Genomic DNA, 21,853 nt, shown 5'->3' on the forward strand with positions numbered 1-21,853 from the left:
AGTGAAAGCTTTCTCTCTAAATCAGGAACAAGCCAAGAATGCCCACTATCACCACTGTTATTCAACACTACGCCAGAAGTTCTAGCTAGAGCAACCAGGCAAGAAAAAAAAAAGGCTTCCTTCCAAATCAGAAAGGAAGAAGTAAAACTTTTACTATATGTAGTCAACATGATCCTATATTTAGAAACTCCCGAAAAAACTACAACAAAGCTAGTAGAACTAATAAACAAGTCCAGCAAAATGGCAGGATATAAGCTCAATACACAAACATCAGTAATGTTTCCATATACTAGTAATGAACTAACTGAGGAGGTAATATAGAAAAAAATTCCATTTACAATAGCAACTAAAAGAATCAGATACTCAGGAATAAATTTAACCAAGGATCTGTACACAGAGAAATTGTAAAGCATTGCTAAAAGAAATCAAAGAAGACATAAATAAATGGAAAGCCATTCCATGTTCATGGATTGGAAGGCTGTCATGAAGATGTCAATTCTACCCAAATGATCTAAGATGCAATGCAATACCAATCAAAACTTTAACAGACTACTATTGCAGAAATAGAAAGCTACTTAACAAATTTGGATGGACAAGGGGCCACAAATACACAAAAAACATTTTGACAGAGAAGAATGAAATAAGAGGACACACATTTTCTAACTTTAAAGCATATTATAAGTCTACACTGGTCAAAATAGCATGACACTGCAATAAGGATAGACACATTGATCAATGGAATCAACCTGAGAGTTCAGAAATAGATCCTCAGATCTACGGTCAACTGATTTTTAAAAAAATATTTTCACGGCTAGATCTTCAGACACATACACTCCATATATGGTGTACAGTCAATGGCTCACAACATTATCACATAGTCTATGTATTCATTAACACTATAATTTTTTAGAATATTAGAATATTTGCATCACTCCAGAAAAAGAAAAAACTCAAACATACCATATACTTTACACCTCCCTCTCGTTGACCACTAGTGTTTTCATCTATCTGATTTATTTTAACCTTTGTCCTCCCTAATATTTATTTATTTTTATACATATTTTTTTATTTACCTGTACACATTATGGATAAAAGGAGCAACAGACACAAGGTTTTCACAATCACACAATCATACTGTATAAGTTATATCTTTATACAATCATCTTCAAGAATCAAGGCTACTAGAATACAGCTCAACAGTTTCAGGTACTTTCCTCTAGCTGCTCCAATACACCATAAACTAAAAAGGAATATAATGCATAAGAATAACCTCCAAGATAACCTCTGGACTTTGAAATCCCTCAGCCACTGGAACTTTATCTTATCTAATTTCTCTTCATTTCTCCCTTTGGTCAAGAAGTCTTTCTCAATTCCTTGCTGATGAGTCCTGGCTCATACTTGGATTTCTGTCCCATGTTGCCAAGGAGATTTACACCCTTGGGAGTCATCTTCCATTTGGGGGGGAAGGCAGTAAATTCACCTAGTGAGTTGGTTCAGAGAGACAGGCCATATATAAGCAACAAATGAGGTTCTGTGGGTGAGTCTTAGGCCTAATTTTAAGTAGGCTTTGTCTACCTTTGCAGGAATAAATTTCATAGGGGCAAACCCCAAGATCAAGGGCTTGGCCTATTGATTTGGTTCTCTCCACTGCTTGCAAGAATACCAGAAAGTCTCCAGGGAAGGTGAATAATTCCTCCTTTCTCCCCAGTTCCCCAAGGGGACTTTGCAAATACTTCTTTATTAACTGCCCAAATTACTCTAGGATATATGAAGGCATCACACTAACCTGGACAAAGCAACAAAATCTCACAAGCTATTCACGATTCCATGTACTTAATGGTGTTCAATTAAACTGACCATACAAACTAAATTAGGAAATGCACTACTCAAAATGTAAATTTTGCACCAAATTAACATCTCTACCCTTGGCACACACAGAAGTTAAAGTTTTAAATATGGACGATATCATCCATAACCCTGTATTCTGATCTACCCCAGTTTTAAGCAGATCACATTTCTTCATATCTCTACTTGAAGTTTGATTACTTTTTCAACTTTTTAAACAGTGGGGTACTGCTGACTTTCATAGTTTCAGAGTATTAACCCTGAGTCTCATGTGACATATAAATACCCCAAGTTTCTGGGACTGACCAGGTTATAAACAAAAAGCTCAGTATCTTAGAATTTAGAAATAACAGCTATAATTCATGAATATATGTGACTGCCAAAACAGCTTACAATCTAGACCCTTTATAACAGGCCCCAACCTGATAACCCATATTCTTGACTTCAGTTCACTGAATTTTTATATTATAGTTAGTCCATATGATTGAGGCATGATAATATTTGTCTTTTTGTTTCTGACATTTCATTCAACATGAAGTTCTTAAGGCTCATACATCTAGTTGCACGCCTTACAACTTCTTTCTAGTGGCCCCTCAGTAGTCCACTGTATGTACACACCATACTTCCCCTTTCCCTCCTCAATCATGTACCTTTAGGCTACCTCCATCCACTGTGGATCAGGTACACTGATGCCTAAAACACCAGTGTACAAATGTCCATTCACATCACACTCAGCTCCTCCAGGTACATATGGAGCACTGGGGTTTCAGGATTATATGGCAACTCCAACCCTAGTATGTAGGGAACCACCACATTGCACTCCAAGGGACTGCACCTCTCAGTTTCCCTAACGACAGTTAATAGATACATTTCTCTGCAATTTCTCTAGCACTTGTTTCTCTATCTTCATTTTTAAACACTTTTATTCACACATCATACAATCAAACCTAAGAGTATAGACATGCCTTCACTACCTTAATCGATATGAAGAAATTTCCTTTTCTTCCACAAAGAAGGCATACCCCTACCATGCCCCATGCTTGTTGATATTTTGGTTTTTTTTAATACTAATTGATAAATTTTAGCATACAAACATTCCATACATGGTTTACAATCAACGGCTCACAATATCATCACATAGCTGTGCATTTATCACCATGATCATTTTTCAGAACATTTGCATCACTACACAAAAGAGAAATAAAAACAAAAAAGAAACAAATTATACATACCATACTCCTTACCCTTCCCTCTCACTGACCCAATTTATTTCCATCTACCCAATTTATTTTATTTTAACCTTTGTCCCCCCTATTATTTTTCATTCTCCATCCATATTTTTTACTTATCTGTCCATATCCTGAATAAAAGGAGCATCAGATACAGGCTTTCACAATCAGCAGTGACACTGTAAAAGCCATATTGTTAAAAATCATCTTCAAGAACCAAGGCTACTGGAACACAGCTCAATAGTTTCAGGTACTTCTCTCCAGCCATTCCAACACAACATAATCCAAAAGGGGATCTCTATATAATGCATAAGAATAACCTCCAGGATAACCTCTCAACTGTTCGAAATCTCTCAGCCACTGAAAGTTTATTTTGTTTCATTTTTCTCTTGCCCCTTTTGGTAAAGAAGCCTCTCTCAATCCCTTGATACAAGGTCCTGATTCATTGTAGGATTTCTGTCCCATATGGCCAGGGAGATTTAAACCCTTGGAAGTCATGTCCCACATAGGGAGGGTAGGGTAGTGAGTTCATGTGCCATGTTGGCTAAGAGAAAGAGGCCAAATCTGAGTAAAAAAGAGATTCTCTGGGGGTGACTCTTAGGCCCAATTTTAAGTAGGCCTATCCTATCCTGTGCAGGAATAAGTCCCACGGGGTGAACCCATCATGGAGGGTTGGCCAATTGACTTCATTGTCTTCAGTTTGCAAGCATATCAGAAATTCTCCAAATGGGGAAACTGAACACTTCCTCCTTTCTCCCCAGTGTCCAAGAGGACCTTGCAAATACTTATTTATTCACTGCCCAAATTACTCTGGGACATATTGGAGCATCATACTAACCTCAACAAACCAACAAAGTTTCATGCCCTATTCAAGATTCCACATACTTATGGTGTTTAATTAAACTGACCATACAAATTAAATTAGGAAATGCTGACTACCCAAAAACTAAATTTTGTATCAAATAAACATCTCTCCATTCGGTCTCACACAGAAGTTGAAGTTTTAAAATATGGACGATATCATCCTTAACCCTGTTTCCTGATACACCCCAGTCCTATCCAGATCAGCTTCATTCAAATCTCTACTCAAAGTCAGATCCCTTTTTCAACAGCTCCTGTATGGGATACTGTTGACTTTCATAGCTTTAGAGCTCTAATTCTGAGTCTCGGGTAACAAATACCCAAAGTTTCTGGGAACGACCAGCTTATAAACAAACAGCTCAGTATCTCAGGATTTAGAAATAATAGTTACAACTCCTGAATGTATGTGGCTGCTGTAAGAGCTTACAATCTAGGACCCTTTACAATAGGCCCCAACCTGATAACCCATGCTCCCCACTTCACCAAGTTTTTATATTATAGACAGTCCATATGGGTGAGGCATGATAATATCTGTCTTTTTGTTTCTGACATTTCACTCAATATACAGTCCCCAGTTTCATTCACTTAGTTGCATACCTCAACAACTTCATTCCTTCATGCAGCCTCTCAGTAGTCCATTGTATGTATACACCATAGTTCCCCTTCCATTTCTGAGTCATTGTACTGCTACACTGCCTCCATTCACTGTGGATTGCAAATACTGCTGCCAAAGATACCAGTGTGCAAACGTCCATTCACATCCCCACACTTAGTTCCTCCAGGTATATACTCAGCAATGGGATTTCAGGAACATATGGGTATCAGATATTACCTCATTGTGGTTTTGATTTGCATTTCCCTAATAGCCAGAGAAGTTGAGCATCTTTTCATGAGCCTTTTAGCCATTTGTATTTCCTCTTCTGAGAAGTGCCTGTTATGTCTTTTGCCCATTATTATAAAATTGGGTTATTTGTCTTTTTGCTGTTGAATTGAATAATCTCTTTATATAGTGTAGTTACTAAACCCTATCTGATATGTGGTTTCCTAAATAGTCTCCCATTGCATAGGTTGGCTTTTTACTTTCTTGACAAAACTCTTTGATGCAGAAAAGGCTGGGGTAATGTTTTCCAGGAAGTGTATGCTCTGAATCAGCATCCACTGTATGCTGTTGTTTCTCCCATAGCCAGGATCCATGGGTCCAGGAACCAAGGGGTGGAAATGGGTGTGGTACCACTCATTATTACCCCTAGTGATCCACTAGGAAAATTTCTGCTTCCTGTCCCTGCTACCCTGAGCTCTGCTGGTCTACAGGTTCTAGTTCTAAAACAGGGTGTGCTTTCTCCAGGAGAAACAACAATGATTCCACTGAACTGGAAGTTAAGACTACCACCTGGTCACTTTGGGCTACTTATGCCACTGGATCAACAAGCCAAGAAGGGGATTACATTATTGTCTGGGGTAACTGACCCTGACTATCAGGAGGAAGTAGGACTGCAACTACATAATGGAGGTAAAGAAGAGTTTTCTTGGAATATAGGAGATCCCCTAGGGTGTCTTTTAGTACTACCATGCCCTGTGATTAAAATCAATGGAAAACTGCAACAACACAATTCAGGCAGGACTACTAATGGCTCTGAAACTTCAGGAATGAAGGTTTGGGTCACCCCACCAGGCAAAGAACCACAGGCAGCTGAAGTGCTTGCTGAGGGGAAAGGGAACATGGAATGGGTAGTGGAAGAAGGTAGCGATAAATATGAACTTCGACCATGTGATCAGTTATAGAAACGAGGACTGTAATGCTGTTTTGTTCATGCTACATTATTTAAGTTGTAAGATATCAAGTTTAAGAATGAATGTTGCCCAAGGATTTGCGCCCTATTCTGGAGAGATTTAATGTGCTTCCAGTATATGCAGGACAGTTAAGTATTGTCAGGTAAAAGAAAAAATGTGTGTTTTATTCTTTTCATGTGGAAATTAGTTATGATTTAAGGTGATACATATATAGCTGCCAAGTTGACAAGGGGTGGACTGTCATGGTCAGGGACATGTGTCAACTTGGCCAAGTTGTGGTACCTGTTTGTCTTGTTGGGCAAGTGCTGGCCTGTCTGTTGCAATGAGGACATTTCATAGAATTAGATCATGATCACGTTAGCTGCATCCACAGCTGATTCCATTTGTAATCAGCCAAAGGGGAGTGTCTTCTACAACAAGTGATGCTTAATCTAATCACAGAAGCCTTTTAAGGAGGATTCACAGGAGACAGGTTCCATTCCTACTTCAGCTGGTGAGCCTCTCCTGTGGAGTTCATCCAGACCCTCCACTGGAGTCATCGGCTTCACAGCCTGCCCTGCAGATTTTGGACTCTGCATTCCTGCGATCACATGAGATACTTTTTAAATTTTATATTTGCAAGTGTTCCCTGTTGATTCTGTTTCTCTAGAGAACCCTAACTAATACAATTTTTGAAAGACAGTTTTGCTGGATATAGAATCCTTGGTTGGCAGTTTTTCTCTTTTAGTCTTTTACATACATCATACCACTGCCCTGTTGCCTCCATGGTTTCTGCTGAGAAATCCACACATAAGTCATATTGGGCTTCCCTTGTATGTGATGGATTTCTCTTGCTGTTTTCAAAATTTTCTTTCTTTTTGACATCTGACAATCTGATTAGTTAAGTGTCTTGGAGTATGTCTATTTGGATCTCTTCTGTTTGGTGTATGTCACACTTCTTGGATCTGTTAATTTTATGTGTTTTGTAAGAGATGGGAAATTTTCAGTGATTATTTCCTCCATTTGTCTTCTCCTTCTTTTCCCGTCTCTTCTCCTTCTGGAATACCCACAACATGTATATTTGTGTATTTCATGTTATTATTCAATTCTTTGAGACCATGCTTCTATTTTTCCATTTTTCCCCTGTATTTTCTTTTGCATGTTGGATTTCAGATATTCAGTCCTCTAGTTCACTAATCCTTTATTCTCCCTTTTCAAATCGTTTGTAGGTTTCCATTGTTTATGCTTTTTATTTCTTCTATTGTGCCTTTCATTCCCATAAGTCCTATGATTTTTTTTCAAACTTTTGAGTTCTTCTTTTTACTCACCCAATTTCTTCTTTATATCCTCCCTCAACTCACTGATTTGATTTTTGATGAGATTTTCCATGTCTGTTCAAACATCCTGAATTAGTTGTTTCAACTGCTGTATCTCATCTGACATGTTCTTGTATTCCTTTGACAGAGCCATTTTTTCAATTTTCTTAATATGACTCGTTTTTTTTGTTGGCATCTAGGCATTTGATTTCCTCAATTAGTTTATTCTCCTGGTTATTTTCACTCTTTTACCTAGGATTTTCTTGTTGGATGGCTCTGTTCTCTATATGTTCTTTGATTTGCACTTCAACTTGTTATAGACTTCTAGCGTAGGTTCTGTTTAACTGATCAGAATTTTTCAGTTCTTGTTTTTCTGTTTCTTGCCGTACTTAAACAGAGCTTTTTTTTTTTTGAGGAGAGCCTCCTCAGATATTATAGGCCCCAGTCAGATTTTCCCTAACCAGACAGGTCCACATCTCAGGAGGAAAGTGTAGCCAGCATTAGTTTTTCCTAAGGATGAGACCTAGCAGGTTGACAGACTTTCCTATGAAGCCTCTAGATTCTGCTTTTCCTATTCTGCCCAGCATGTGGCACTTGTCTGCCTGCAGCTTCCCACCAGCTTAAAGTGATGTGGTGTCTTTAACTTCAGCAGATTCTTCCTTCTGGGGGCATGGCTGTGACAGAGGCGAGGTTGTAGGATGGCTTTAATTGCTTCACTTTTCCAGTCTCTGGGGACTGAATTCCTTAAAGGAGGAGGTTCACTTGGGCTGGGCCACACCTTTCTCTTGGGAAAGATACACTCTTTAGGGAATTAACTCCTTTACCTGACTAGTTACTTTGTCTCTCCACCCTTGCCTAGGGAAGTGCTGAGCCTAAGAGCACTTCCAATTCTGTCTAATGAGTTAAGGAGGAGAAAAAAAGCTTTTCAGAGCTGGACCCCTGCTCCTTGGGTTTGTCAATCAAGAACTTAAGTTGGTTCATGGCTCTATATATCTCCAGGCTCTATGTGACCCTTCTTCTTGGGGTTCAGCCCTATTCCAGTATTTTGTGCTGTCCAACTCAAAAAGCCTCTGGTTTTGTTTTGTTTTGTTTCCATCAGCCCTGTCCCCTCTCTGCCAGGGCAAAAAACCCCCAGTACCTTTAGTGCTTATTCCAGGTTTAGGTGTGATGGGAGCCTATTTTCAGTAGTCAGAATTGGTTAATTAATTCCGCAATTGGAGTTTGGTTGATCTAAGCCCTTGCTGCTAGTAAAGTCTTCTCTCTTTCCCCTCAGGGAACCAACCTGCTGTACCCATGGGGGTGTGGTGCCAGCCTCCATGGCTTGGGGTACTTACAGCTCTGTGTGGGGTCTCAGCTGTTCCACCTGGTCCAGACTGGTGTATGTTGTGTGTTCAGTCACTGATAATTCCCCCAGCAGTTGTTCTGTACTGTTCCTACTATTTATGAGCTGCCCTGGAGGATGAACTAAGCCATTATCTTGCCCCCTTAACTGATTTTTGACAAGGCCCCCAGTTCACTCAACTGGAACAGGGTAGTCTCTCCCATAAGAGAGAACTGAATATCCATATCCAAAAGAATGAAAGAGGACCGTATTTCACATCCTATACAAAAATTGACTCAAAATGGTCCAAAGACCTAAATATAAGACCCAGGCCCATAAAACTACTAGAAGAAAACATAGGTAAACATCTTCAATATCTAACAATAGGTGGTAGTTTCTCCGAACTTATACCCAAAGCAGAAGTGACAAAACAATAGATAAATAGGACCTCCTCAAAACTTCTGTACATCAAAGGACTTTGTCAAAAGGGTAGAAAAGTAGCTAACTCAATGGGAAAAAATATTTGGAAGTCACATATCTTATAAGGGCTTGATATCCAGCATATATAAAGAAATTCTACAACTCAATCATAATAAGACAAGCAATCCATTTAAAAATGGTTAAGGTGGCTCAGTGGCAGAATTATCATCTGCCATGCTGGAGACCCAGGTTCAATTCTTGGGCCTACCCATGTCAAAAGGAAAAAAAAAGATAATGAGAGGGTCTATTTCAGTATATACATCTAAAAATAATAATAATTTTAAAAAATGACTAAAAGACATGAAGACATTTTTCAAAAGTAGAAATACAAATGACTACAAGGCATAAAAAGATGGTCATCTTTACTAGCTATAAATGAAATGGAAATCAAAACCACAATGAGATACCATTTCACACCTACTGGAAAGGCTGCTATTAAATGAACAGGAAACTACAAGTGTTGGAGAGGATGCGAAGAAATAGGTACACTTATTCAGTGCTGGTATGAATGCAAAATGGTACATCTGCTGTGGAAGATAGTTTGGTGACTTCACAGAAAGCTAAGTACAGAGCTGCCTTATGATCCAGCAATCCTGCTACTCGGTATATACCTAGAAGATCTGAAAACAGGGACATGAACAGACACCTGTACACTGAAGTTCACAGTGGCATTATTCACAATTTGCCAAAAGTTGGAAACAACCCAAGTGTCCATCAACCAACAAATGGATAAACAAAATGTGGTATATACACATGATCAAGGATTATACAGCATTAAGAAGGAATGAAGTCCTGAAGCATGCAACAACACAGATGACCTAAGGGACATTATGTTGAATTAGTATGTCAGACACAAAAGGACAAGTACTGCATGATCTCACTAATATGAACTAATTATAACATGGAAACTCATTGACATAAAATCTAGGATATAGGTTACCAGGAAATGGAAGGAGGATAGAGAACTGGAAGTGGTTGCTTAATAGGTGTAGAATTTTTAACTAGGTTGAACTGAAACATTTTGAAATGGACAGAGGTGGTAGCATGTTACTGTGCGTATAATTAACAGTGCCAAATTGCAGGTGAATGTGGTTGAAATGGGAAGTTCAATGTTATGTACGTCACCAGGAAAGCTAGAGGTTGAAATATGAGACTGTATAACAGTGAATTTTGTGGTGGATGATGACTGTGATTAACAGTATGAATTTTTAAAAGTTTTTTCAAGATCTAGAACAAACATACAACTTTATGACAAGGAGTTAATATTAGAGGGTTTATGGGAATAATGTACTTATTGCAAACAATGGACTACAGTTTACAGTAATATCCTAATATTCTTTCATCAACAGTAAATAAATGTACCATACTTACTAGGCATCAACAATGGAGGCCGGGGTGGTGGTGGTGGTGTAATAAAAGGTATGGAATGTTTTGGGTTTCCTTTTTTAATTGTTTGTTTTTTCGGAGTAATGAATATGTTCTAAAATTGATTGTGGTGTTGAATGCACAACTATGTACTGATATTGTGAGCCATACTTTGGATGGCTTGTTTGTTGCATGAATATATATCAATAAAATTGCATTCAAAATACACTGTACTGTAAGTAATATGCTATGTATTATTAAATAGGCTGGAGAAGCAATATTCTTACATCCTCTTGGATTTTATTCAATAACAATTTAACAAATCCTAGTTGTTCTCAAGTACTTGGCAGCTATCAAGTGATCAGTGAGAGCCATCTAGTGTCAATTCTGTTTAATTACAAGCTGAGCAGTTGGATTTAGGTCATGTTCTATGCTGTTTTGATTTCCATGAATTTGAAAGAACATAAAACATTTAATACTCTCACTATATGCACAAAATGATAAATAATGGAAATCTTACTTTACGACTTCCATGGAAAAGCGTAGTTTTGAATTTCTCTCAATTCTGAATAATATAAGGTGTTAATCTACTATATGATAGACTCTAGATACTCTGTACCAGTGTTTTTCACAAGTCAGGCATTTCCTTTCCTGAATTCTGACATATCTTCACACTGCTGAAGTTTATTTCCATTTAAGAGGATGAAAAATGGGACTGGGAAAGCCAGTAAATTAGAATATATGCTACATAATTAGTATTCTCTATTCTATCCTTATTTCCAGATTGTTACAACAGAAAGTTCAATGACGTCCTAAACTAATCCTGAGTTCACTGAACACTGCATTTGAAATTCATTCAGCATAAGGAGTGAATTTCTACAGTATTACCTAATTTAGTCCTGTCCTAAATAAGCTCTGTTACAAGTTTCAATATGCTAGTCATAGTTTCTAGTAAATATTAAAATAAACACATCAAAATAAAATAATTACACAATTACAATTTTTTAAATATTCATGTGTATTATTAAACTTATCTCATGTACCACCCAGTGACTCATCTACCAAAACCGATAAATGAATTTCATTTGAGGAAACACTCTATATACCAGAGACAAAGTTGTTACCAAACTTTTCTATTATAAAGACCATTTCTAATAAAGAAATTTTGCAGGAACCCACCTGAAAACAGCTATACATGTCTCAATTCAGATTAGGACACTACTATAGATATACTACACAAAGCAGAATACATGATTCAGCACAGAAGTAGTACAAAGAAAGTGCAATAGGATTCAAAGTGAATATTCTAACAGATATTTCGTCAAAATTAATAGATTAAAATATTTTGGTTTATACCTGTAACTGTGTCAAACTGCTGAGATAATGGCTTAGAATCACCTTTTTCATCCAAAGACTCTGCATTAGCGACAGGCTGCTGCATACAAATAGAATGTGACATTAAGATGTTTTCTGTTGCTGCTGCCAGCCTGGGCCTTTGTCCTTCACTAAGTTCACCCACACTGTGTTCCAAATCCTATAGAAAGAAGAGCAATTATTTCAACCATCATATCAAAACCAAGTCAAAACAGGAAAGATTTGTTGAATACCACAGTCCATGCCACTTGGCTGCTTGCAAGAGATTCTAGAAAGTGCTTATTATGCCTATGCACATTACATGAAAGATGAATTTTAAAAAGCATCTAGTGATAGGCTTTGTTTCTAATACAATCTTCTTTATTATTTTACATTCCAAACTCTATAAAAACTGTGCCAACCAAGCAACAATTCACCGCCCCTTCCCCCAAACAATCCCCTAGAAACCTCTTATATACGTTATCTCAATGAATTTGCTATTTCTAGATAGTTCATATAAGTTAGATACAGCATGTGTCCTTCCGTGCCTTCCTAATTTCATTCAGCATGTCTTCAAAGTTCATCCATGTGGCACCATGTCTCAGAACTTCCTTCCTTCTTTATGGCCAAATAATAGTCTATGCTATGTATGTGCCACATCTTGTTTATGCATTCATCTGTTGATAGACACCTGGGTTATTTCCACCTTTTGACTTTTGCGAATAATGCTGCTATGAACAAAGCTGTACAAATACCTGTTTGAGTTCCTGTTTTCAATTTCTTTGGGTTATATGTCTAGGAGTGGAATTGCTGATTCACATGGTAATTTCATATTCAGCTTTTTGAGAAACTATTACTTTCCACACTGGCTACACTACAATTCCCAATTATCTTATTTTTATAAAGTTAAACTGTTTAATTAACCCTCAAAATTAGATATCAATGGAACCTAAGAAAAATTTATTAACAATTTAAACCTTAAATGCTGGGACATATTTCATAGTTCATACAGCTTAAAACTAGAATAACAGCTAATTTACCTCTCAGTCTCCAAGAATTAAAATTACTTAAAGTTTTTTTAGTAAACTTTATAATTAAACAATTGATGAGAATAATATACCTTCAATGACCTAGAGATTATTCACACAGAAATTTTTTATTATGCCTATTGAAGATAACTACTTGCACCATATTTAACAAAATTCATTTCTCTGAGAAAATATAACAGTATAAAAAGCACAAATATGTTTATCAAATATATGAAATAAAAAAACCAAAAGAAAAATTAATACAATTAGACAGAAACAAAAGGACAAATACTGTATGATCTCACTAATATGAACTAACATTAATGAGCAAAGTTGGAGAAGTGAAGTTAAGAACACAGGTTATCCCAGGAACTAGAAATAGGGTAGAAATTGGGCAACTAGCGCTGAAGGAAAACAGAATCATGCAATGGGACAGACAGTAAAAATTCAGAAATGGACAGCACACTACCCACCTGTAGCACAATAATATAAGTATTGAATATGAATATGATAGAGGGAGAAGGGCTGGGGGGCACGTGTGAACCCAGAAGGAAAGAAAGAGGATAAAAACTGAGACGAGATTAATGAAAGGGAGGGGTAAGGGGTATGGTATGTAAAATTTTGTTTTTGTTTTTGTTTTATTTTTCTGTTGTCTTTTTATTTCTTTTTCTAAATTAATGCAAATGTTCTGGGAAATGATCATGATGATGAATATGCAACTATGTAATGAAATTGTGAATTGCTGAGTGTATGTGTTGGGAATGTTTGTGTTCTTTCTTGTAATAAATACTGTATGGTCTCACTGATATGAACTGACATTAGTGAATAAACTTGGAATATTTCGTTGGTAACAGAGACCATCAGGAGATAGAAATAGGGTAAGATATTGGGTAATTGGAGCTGAAGGGATACAGATTGTGCAACAGGACTGAATATAAAAACTCAGAAATGGACAGCACAATATTACCTAACTGTAATACAATTATGTTAAAACACTGAATGAAACTGCATATGAGAATGATAGAGGGAGGAGGGTTGGGGCATAAATGAAATCACAAAGAAAGACAGACGATAAAGACTGAGATGGTATAATCTAGGAATGCCTAGAGTGTATAGTGATAGTGACTAAATGTACAAATTTAAAAAAATGTTTTTGCACAAGGAAGAACAAAAGAATGTCATTACTGCAGTATGCTGAAAATAGATGGTAATTGATATTTTAAAATTTCAACTTATGTGTGAGACTAAAGCAAAAAATGTTTATTTGGTACAAATTTATACTTTGACTAGTGCATCGCCTAATATAACTTACGTAGATAGTTGATTGAACACCTTAAGTACATGGAACTTTGTATAGGACATGAGATTTTGTTGGTTTGTCCAGGTGATGCCCTGATGAATCCCAGAGTAATTTGATCAGTGAGCGGAAAGGTATTTGCAAAGTCCCCTTCAGGGAATGGTGAGAACGGGGGAAAACTCAACTTCCCCAAGTTGAATTCTTGATATTCTCACAAGCAGTGTGGGCAACCAAAGCTATAGGCTAAGCCCCCAGTCTTGGGGTTTGTTCATATGAAACTTAACCCCACAGGGGATAAGTCAAGCCTACTTAAAATTAAGCCTAAGAGTCACCCCCAAGAGAACCTCTTTTGTTGCTCAGATGTGGCCTCTCCCTCCAGCCAACACAACAAACTCACCACCCTCCCCCTGTCTATGTGGGACATGACTCCCAGGGGTGTGGACCTTCCTGGCAACTTGGGACAGAAATCCCAGAATGAGCTGAGATTCAGCATCAAGGGATTGAGAAAAACTCTAGAATGAGCTGAGACCCAGCATCAAGGGATTGAGAAAACCTTCTCGACCAAAAGGGGGAAGAGTGAAATGTGACAAAGTGTCAATGGCTGAGAGATTCCAAACAGAGTCGAGAGGTTATTCTGGAGGTTATTCTTACGCATTAAGTAGATATCACCTTGTTGTTCAAGATGTAATGGAGAGGCTGGAGGGAACTGCCTGAAAATGTAGAGCTGTGTTCCAGTAGCCATGTTTCTTGATGATGATTGTATAATGATATAGCTTTCACAATGTGACTGTGTGATTGTGAAAACTTTGCGTCTGATATTCCTTTTATCTACCTTGTCAACAGATGAGTAGAACGTATGGAATAAAAATAAATAATAGGGGGAACAAATGTTAAAATAAATTTAGTTTGAAATGCTAGTGATCAATGAAAGGGAGAGATAAGGGGTATGATATGTAAAATTTTTTTTTCTGTTTGTTTTATTTTTCTGTTGTCTTTTTATTTCTTTTTCTGAATTGATGCTAATGTTCTGGGAAATGATCATGATGATGAATATGCAACTATGTGATGATATTGTGAATTGCTGAGTGTATGTGTTGGGAATGTTTGTGTTTCTTGTAATTTTTTTTTAATTAATAAAAAATTAAAAAAATAAATAACTTCAAACAGGAAAAAAAAAACTGAGACGATATAATTTTGGAATGCCTAGAGTGGACAATGATAGTGATTAAATGTACAAATAAATTTTTTGCATGAGAGAACAAATTAATGTCAATATTACAGGGAGTTGAAAATAGATGGTATATGGGAAAAAGTACAATCAATGTAAGCTAGGGTCTATAGTCAACAGTGACATTCTAATATGCTTCCACTGAATGTAGCAAAGGCATTATGCCAAGACTGTCAACAGGCGGGGGACATGGGGAAATATGGATTCTTTGCAGAAGAAAAGGAAACGTCTTCAGATAGATTACAGTAGTGAAGGCATGTCTATATACATAGGTTGGATTGTCTGACTTGTGAATAAAACTGTTTAAAAACGAACAGAGAGAAATAAGTACTAGAGAAATGCGTACAAAGAGAGGTACCTACTCACTGTCAGCAGGGAAACTGAGAGGTGCAGCCCCTTGGAGGGCAGTGTGGTGGTTCCACAGGAGGCTAGGATTGGGGTTTCCATATGATCCTGAAACCCCATTGCTGAGTATATACCTGGAGGAACTGAGTGGGGGACACAAATGGACATTTGCATACTGGTGTCTATGGTGGCAGGGTTTGCAATCCATAATGGATGGTGGTGGCCTAAGGGTACAATGACTGAGGGACAGGAGGGGGCCCTATGATGTATACACACAACGGACTACTGAGTGGCTGCAAGAAGGAATGAAGTTGTGAGGCATACGACTACGTGAATGAACCTGGGGAACTGTATGTTGAATGAAATGTCAGAAACAGAAAGACAAATATGCCTCACTCATATGGACTGTCTATGATATGAAAACTTAGTGAACTGAACTTGAGAGTACAGGTTATCAGGTTGGGGCCTATTGTAAAGGGTCCTAGACTGTAAGCTCTTACAGCAGTCACATATTCAGGAGTTGTAACTCTTATTTCTAAATTCTGAGATACTGAGCTGTTGCTTATAACCTGGTCATTCCCAGAAACTTTGGTTATTTATGTGACACCAGAGACTCAGAATTAGAGCTCTGAAGCTATGAAAGTCAGCAGCATGCAGGAACTGTTCAAAAAGTTGAAAAAGGGATCTGACTTTGAATAGAGATATGAATAAAACTGATCTGGGATAAGACTGGGGTGGGTCAGAATACAGGGTAAAAGATGATATTGCTCATATTTTAAAACTTCAACTGCTGTGTGAGACCAAACAGAGAGATGTTTATTTGGTACAAAATTTGTATTTTGAGTAGTTGGCATTTCCTAATTTAATTTGTATGGTCAGTTTAGTTGAACACCATAAGTACATGGAATCTTGAATACAGTGTGAGACTTTGTTGGTTTGTCCAGGTTAGTAAGATGCCCTGATATATTCCAGAGTAATTTGGGCAGTCAATAAAGAAGTATTTGCAAGGTCCCTGTGCCGGTTTGAATTTGTGGTAAACCCCAGAAAAGCCACGTCCTTTAATCCTCATTCAATATTGCTGACTAGCTTTTTTGATTGTTCCCATGGAGATGTGACCCACCCAACTGTGAGTGGTAACTCCGATTAGATGGCTTCCATGGGGTTGTGACTCCACCCATTCCAGGTGGGTCTTGATTAGTTTCCTGGAATCCTTTAAAAGAGGAAACATTTTTGGAGAGAGTTTGAGAGCCATGAGAGAGGCACAAGAACCATAAGAGCCCACGCAGCAGAGACCTCTGAAGATGAAAGAAAACGGCCCCGGGGGGGTTTCATGAAACAAGAAGCCTGAAGAGACGGCTAACAGATGAGACGTCTCCATGTTCACCACGTGCCTTTCCAATTATGAGAGAAACCCTGAACTTCATCACCCTTTCTTGCGTGAAGGTAACTTCTTGTTGGTGCTTTAATTCGGACATTTTTATAGACTTGCTTTAACTGGGACATTTTCATGGCCTTAGAACTGTAAACTAGCAACTTAATAAATTCCCCTTTTTAAAAGCCTTTCCATTTCTGGTATATCGCATTCCAGCAGCTAGCAAACTAGAACAGTCCCCTTGGGGCACTGGGGAGAACAGGAGAAGTAGTCAACTTTCCCTTTTGGAGAATTCCTGATGTTCTCACAAGCGGATGGGAACAACCAAATCAACAGCCTGAGCCCTCGATCTTGGGGTTTGCCCCCATGAAACATTCCTGCAAAGGAGAGGCTAAGCTTACTTATAATTAGGCCTGAGAATCACCCCCAAAGAACCTCTTTTGTTGATCAGATGTGGCCTCTCACTCTAAGCCAACTCACCAGATGAACTCATTGCCTTCTCCCACTACGTGGGACATGACTCCCAGGGGTCTAAATTTCCCTGGCAATCGGGGACAGAAATCCCGGGATGAACTGGGACCTGGCATTAAGGGATTGAGAAAGCTTTCTTGACAAAAAGGGCAAAGAGAAATGAGACAAAATAAAGTTTCAGAAGCTGAAAGATTTCAGAGTCGAGAGGTTATCCTGGAGGTTATTCTTATGCATTATATAGATATATCCCTTCTTAATTTACGGTGTATTGGACTGGCTAGAGGGAAGTCCCTGAAACCTGTTGCACTATGTTCCAGTAGCCTTGATTCTTGAAGATACTATATAACGATATAACTTTTACAGTGTGACTGTGTGATTGTAAAAACCTCAGGTCTGATGCTCCTTTTATCCAGGGTATGGACAGATGAGTAAAAAACATGGATTAAAAATAAAGAAATAATAGGGGGACAAAGGTTAAAATAAATTGGGTAGATGGAAATACTAGTGGTCAATGAGAGGAAGGGGTACGGAGTATGATATATATGAGCTTTTTCTTTTCTCTCCTTATCTCTTTTTCAGGAGTGATACGAATGTTCTAAAAAATGATCACGGCGATGAACACACAACCATGTGATGATATTGTGAACCATTTACTGTATACCATGTATGGAATGCTTGTGTGTTAAGATTTATGAATAAAAATGTTTTAAAAAAAAGAAATACTAATCACCTCAACGTCTTTTAAATAGGAAAATATCATGTGAAATCCTTGGAGACTCCTGAGCAATGTTAGAATGATGACAATTCACTTTTCTTAGAAATTAGAAAATTTTTACAGTACCTTATATTCTACCATCACCATGTATAATTTTGTGCAATATAAAGTACCTTCTTTACTGTGAATTAATTTATTATGGCACTTGCAACACCTTAAGAAAACCCTATGACCCTAATGAAAGCTTCGCTTGGTACAAAACACTCTTGTACTCATTTTTTATCTTTTCTGTGTTATACGCAAAGCCTCAACTCGTGTCAATTCTAAGTTAGACTGTCTGTAACCTACAGTAATGCATCTTGCTCATCTACCTGAATGTTCAGATTGCAGTTTTGCCATTAAGCCCCCTCCAAGCAAGGAGTTTTTCTGTTTTGTTTTATTTTTTGTTATTCTTTTTTTTTAATTGAAATATCTTCAGATAACATACAGTCCATCCAAAGTATACAATCAATGGCTCACAATATCATCACATAGCTGTGTATTCATCATGATCATTTCTAGAACACTTACATCATTCCATAAAAAGAAATAAAAGACAAAAGAAAAAATCCATACACCCCATACCCCTTACCTCTCCCTTTCACTGACCACTAGCATTGTAGTCTACCCAATTTTTTAAACTCTTTTCTCCCCCTATTATTTATTTATTTATTGTCCTTATTTTTTCACTCATCTGTCCATACCCTGGATAAAGGGAGCATCAGACACAAGGTTTTCACAATCACACAGTCACCTTGTAAAAGCTATATAGTCTATACAATCATCTTCAAGAATCAAGGCTACTGGAACACAGTTCAACAGTTTCAGATACTTCACTCTAGCCACTTCAATATACTATAAACTAAAAAGAGATATCTATATAATACATAAGAATAACCTTGAGATACCACCTCAACTCTGAAATCTCTCATCCACTGAAACTTAATTTTGTCTCATTTTTCTCATCTCACTTTCGGTCAAGAAGGCTTTCTCAATCCCATGATACCAGGTCCTGGCTCATTTCCAGGAGTCATGTCCCAAATTGCCAGGGAAATCTTCACCCCTGAGAGTCATGTCTCATGTAGGGAGGAGGACAGTGAGTTTACCTGCCAAGTTGGCTTAGAGAAAGATAAAGGCCACATCTGAGCAACAAAGATGTTCTCTGGGGGGTAACTCTCAGGCATAATTATAAGTAGGCTTAGCTTCTCCTTGGCAGAAATAAGTTTCATAGGGGTTTCATAGGGGCAAACTTCAATGATGGAGAGCTTGGCTTATAAAATTTGTTGTCCCTAATGCTTGTGAGAATATGAGGAATTTCCCAAGTGGGGAAGTTTAATATTTCCTCCTTTCTCCCCAGTTCCTCAAGGGGACTTTGCAAATACTTTTGTTCTCTACCCAAATTACTCTGGGATGTATCAGGATATCATATGAACCTGTACAGACCAACAAGATCTCACTCCCTATTCAAAAGGCCATGTAATTATGGTGTTCAAATAAAGTGACCATACAAGGTAAATTAGATAATGCACTACCAAAAAATATAAATTTTGCTTCAAATAAATATCTCTTCCTCTGGTCTCACACAGAAGCTGAAGTTTTAAAATACAGGCCATATCATCTTGTACCCTGTGTTCTGATTTGTCTTGGGTATATCCAGATCAGTTTCATTCATAGCTCTATGAAGTCTGATCACTTCTTCAACTTTTTAAACAGTTGCTGTGTGGGGTAATGCTGACTTTCCTAGCTTCAGAGTTCTAACTCTGAGTCTCACGTGTCACACAAGTATCTCAAAGTTCCAGGGAACAACCAGGTAATGCACAAATAGCTCAGCATCTCAGAATTTAGAAATAACAATTACAACTTCAGAATAGATGTGACTGCTGTAAGAGCTTACAATTTAGGGTCCTTCACAATAGTCTCCAATCTGATAACCCATGCTCTTGACTTCAGTTCCCCATCTTTGTGTACTATTGTTGGTCCATATAAGTGAAGCATGATAATGTTTGTCTTTTTGTTTCTGACATTTCATTCAACATACTGTACTCAAAAGGTTCATTCACCAAGTTGCATGTCTCAGAACTTCATTCCTTCTTGCAGCCTCTCAATACTCTGTTGTATGTACACACACTGTTCCCCCTTCCATTCCTCAGTTGATGTAAACCTCTGTTCACTGCAAATCACAAACACTGTGACCATAAACACCAGTGTACAAATGTCCATTTGTGTGCCCACTCTCACTTCCTCCAAGTATATACCTAGCAATGGAGTTGTAGTATCATATGTCAACCCCACCTCTAATCACCTGTAAAACTGCTGCACTGCCCTCCAGAGGCTGCACCTCTCAGCTTCCCTATCAACAGTGAATTGGTACATCTATTTCTCTACACTTTCTCTAGCACTTGTTTCTCTCTGTTCATTTTTTAAATTAATTTTTAAAATTTTTAAAAATATAGCAAACACATTCTTAACATATGATCATTCCATTCTATGTATAATCAATAATTCCCAATATCATCACATAGTTGCATATTCATCACCATGATCATTTCTTAGAACATTTGCATCAATTCAGAAAAAGAAATAAAAAGTCAACAGAAAAAAATTCATACATACCAAATGCCTTACCCCTCCCTTTCATTGATCACTAGCATTTCAATCTAAGTTTATTTTAACATTTGTTCCCCCTAACATTTATTTTTATTCCATATGTTTTACTCGTCTGTTGATAAGGTAGATAAAAGGAGCATCAGACACAAGGTTTGCACAATCACACAGTCACATTGTGAAAGCTATATCATTATACAATCATCTTCAAGAAACATGGCTACTGGAACACAGCTCTACATTTTCAGGCAGTTCCCTCCAGCCTCTCCATTACATCTTGACTAACAAGGTGATATCTATTTAACGCATAAGAATAACCTCCAGGATAACCTCTCGACTCTGTTTGGAATCTCTCAGCCATTGACACTTTATTTTGTCTCATTTTGCTGTTCCCCCTTTTGGTCAAGAAGGTTTTCTCAATCCCTTGATGCTGAGTCCCTGCTATTTCTAGGCTTTCTGTCCCACATTGCCAGGAAGGTCCACACCCCTGGGAATCATGTCCCACGTAGACGGGGGAGGGCGGTGAGTTTGCTTGTTGTGTTGGCTGGAGAGAGAGGCCACATCTGAGCAACAAAAGAGGTTCTCTTGGGGGTGATTCTTAGGCCTCATTTTAAGTAGACTTGACCTATCCTTTGGGGGGTTAAGTTTCATATGAACAAACCCCAAGACTGGGAGCTTAGCCTATTGCTTTGGTTGTCTCCACTGCTTGGAGAATATCAAGAATTCTCCACTTGGGGAAGTTGAATTTTTCCCCTTTCTCACTATTCCCTCAAGGGGACTTTGTAAATACTTTTTTATTCACTGTTCAAATCACTCTGGGATTTATTGGCGCATCACTCTGAATAAACCTAAAAAATCTTATGCCCTACTCAAGGTTCCATGTAGTTATGGTGTTCAATTAATCTGTTCACATAACTTATATTAGGAACTCAAACAAAGAGTTTTAAGCACAAAAAAAGCCACTATTTTCTTACCAAAGCAATATTTAACACATAAATGTATCATTTTTACTAATTCTTATCTCAAACAAAATAAATACACTTAATAGCTCTATAGAGAAGTGCGGTATGGGAAAAGGGGTCTCATACTGTTAGAGGGCTATTATAAGTATCTACTAAAATTATAAATGGACCTTTTGAGCCAGGAATTTCATTCCTCAATATGTTATCTAGAGAAATAACTCCTTGTGAGTGCAGAAAAGATTTTATTTGTAC

At 37.7% G+C, this 21,853-nt stretch overlaps 1 protein-coding gene across 17 annotated transcripts in view; it reads right to left on the reverse strand.

The window, feature by feature from the left end:
- KIAA0586 (KIAA0586 ortholog) overlaps positions 1–21,853 on the reverse strand; it is a 168,245-nt gene that overhangs the window by 81,432 nt on the left and 64,960 nt on the right. For 16 of the 17 annotated variants that reach the window (XM_077122509.1, XM_077122498.1, XM_077122497.1 and 13 more), the window contains one exon: positions 11,544–11,721. In XM_077122509.1, coding sequence (XP_076978624.1) covers positions 11,544–11,721 — 178 coding nt within the window. The remainder of the gene's footprint in view (positions 1–11,543; positions 11,722–21,853) is intronic. The other variant, XM_077122499.1, reaches the window with a different exon arrangement.

This window comes from Tamandua tetradactyla, chromosome 12 (assembly GCF_023851605.1).
Source record: "Tamandua tetradactyla isolate mTamTet1 chromosome 12, mTamTet1.pri, whole genome shotgun sequence".
Classification (NCBI taxonomy): Eukaryota; Metazoa; Chordata; class Mammalia; order Pilosa; family Myrmecophagidae; genus Tamandua; species Tamandua tetradactyla.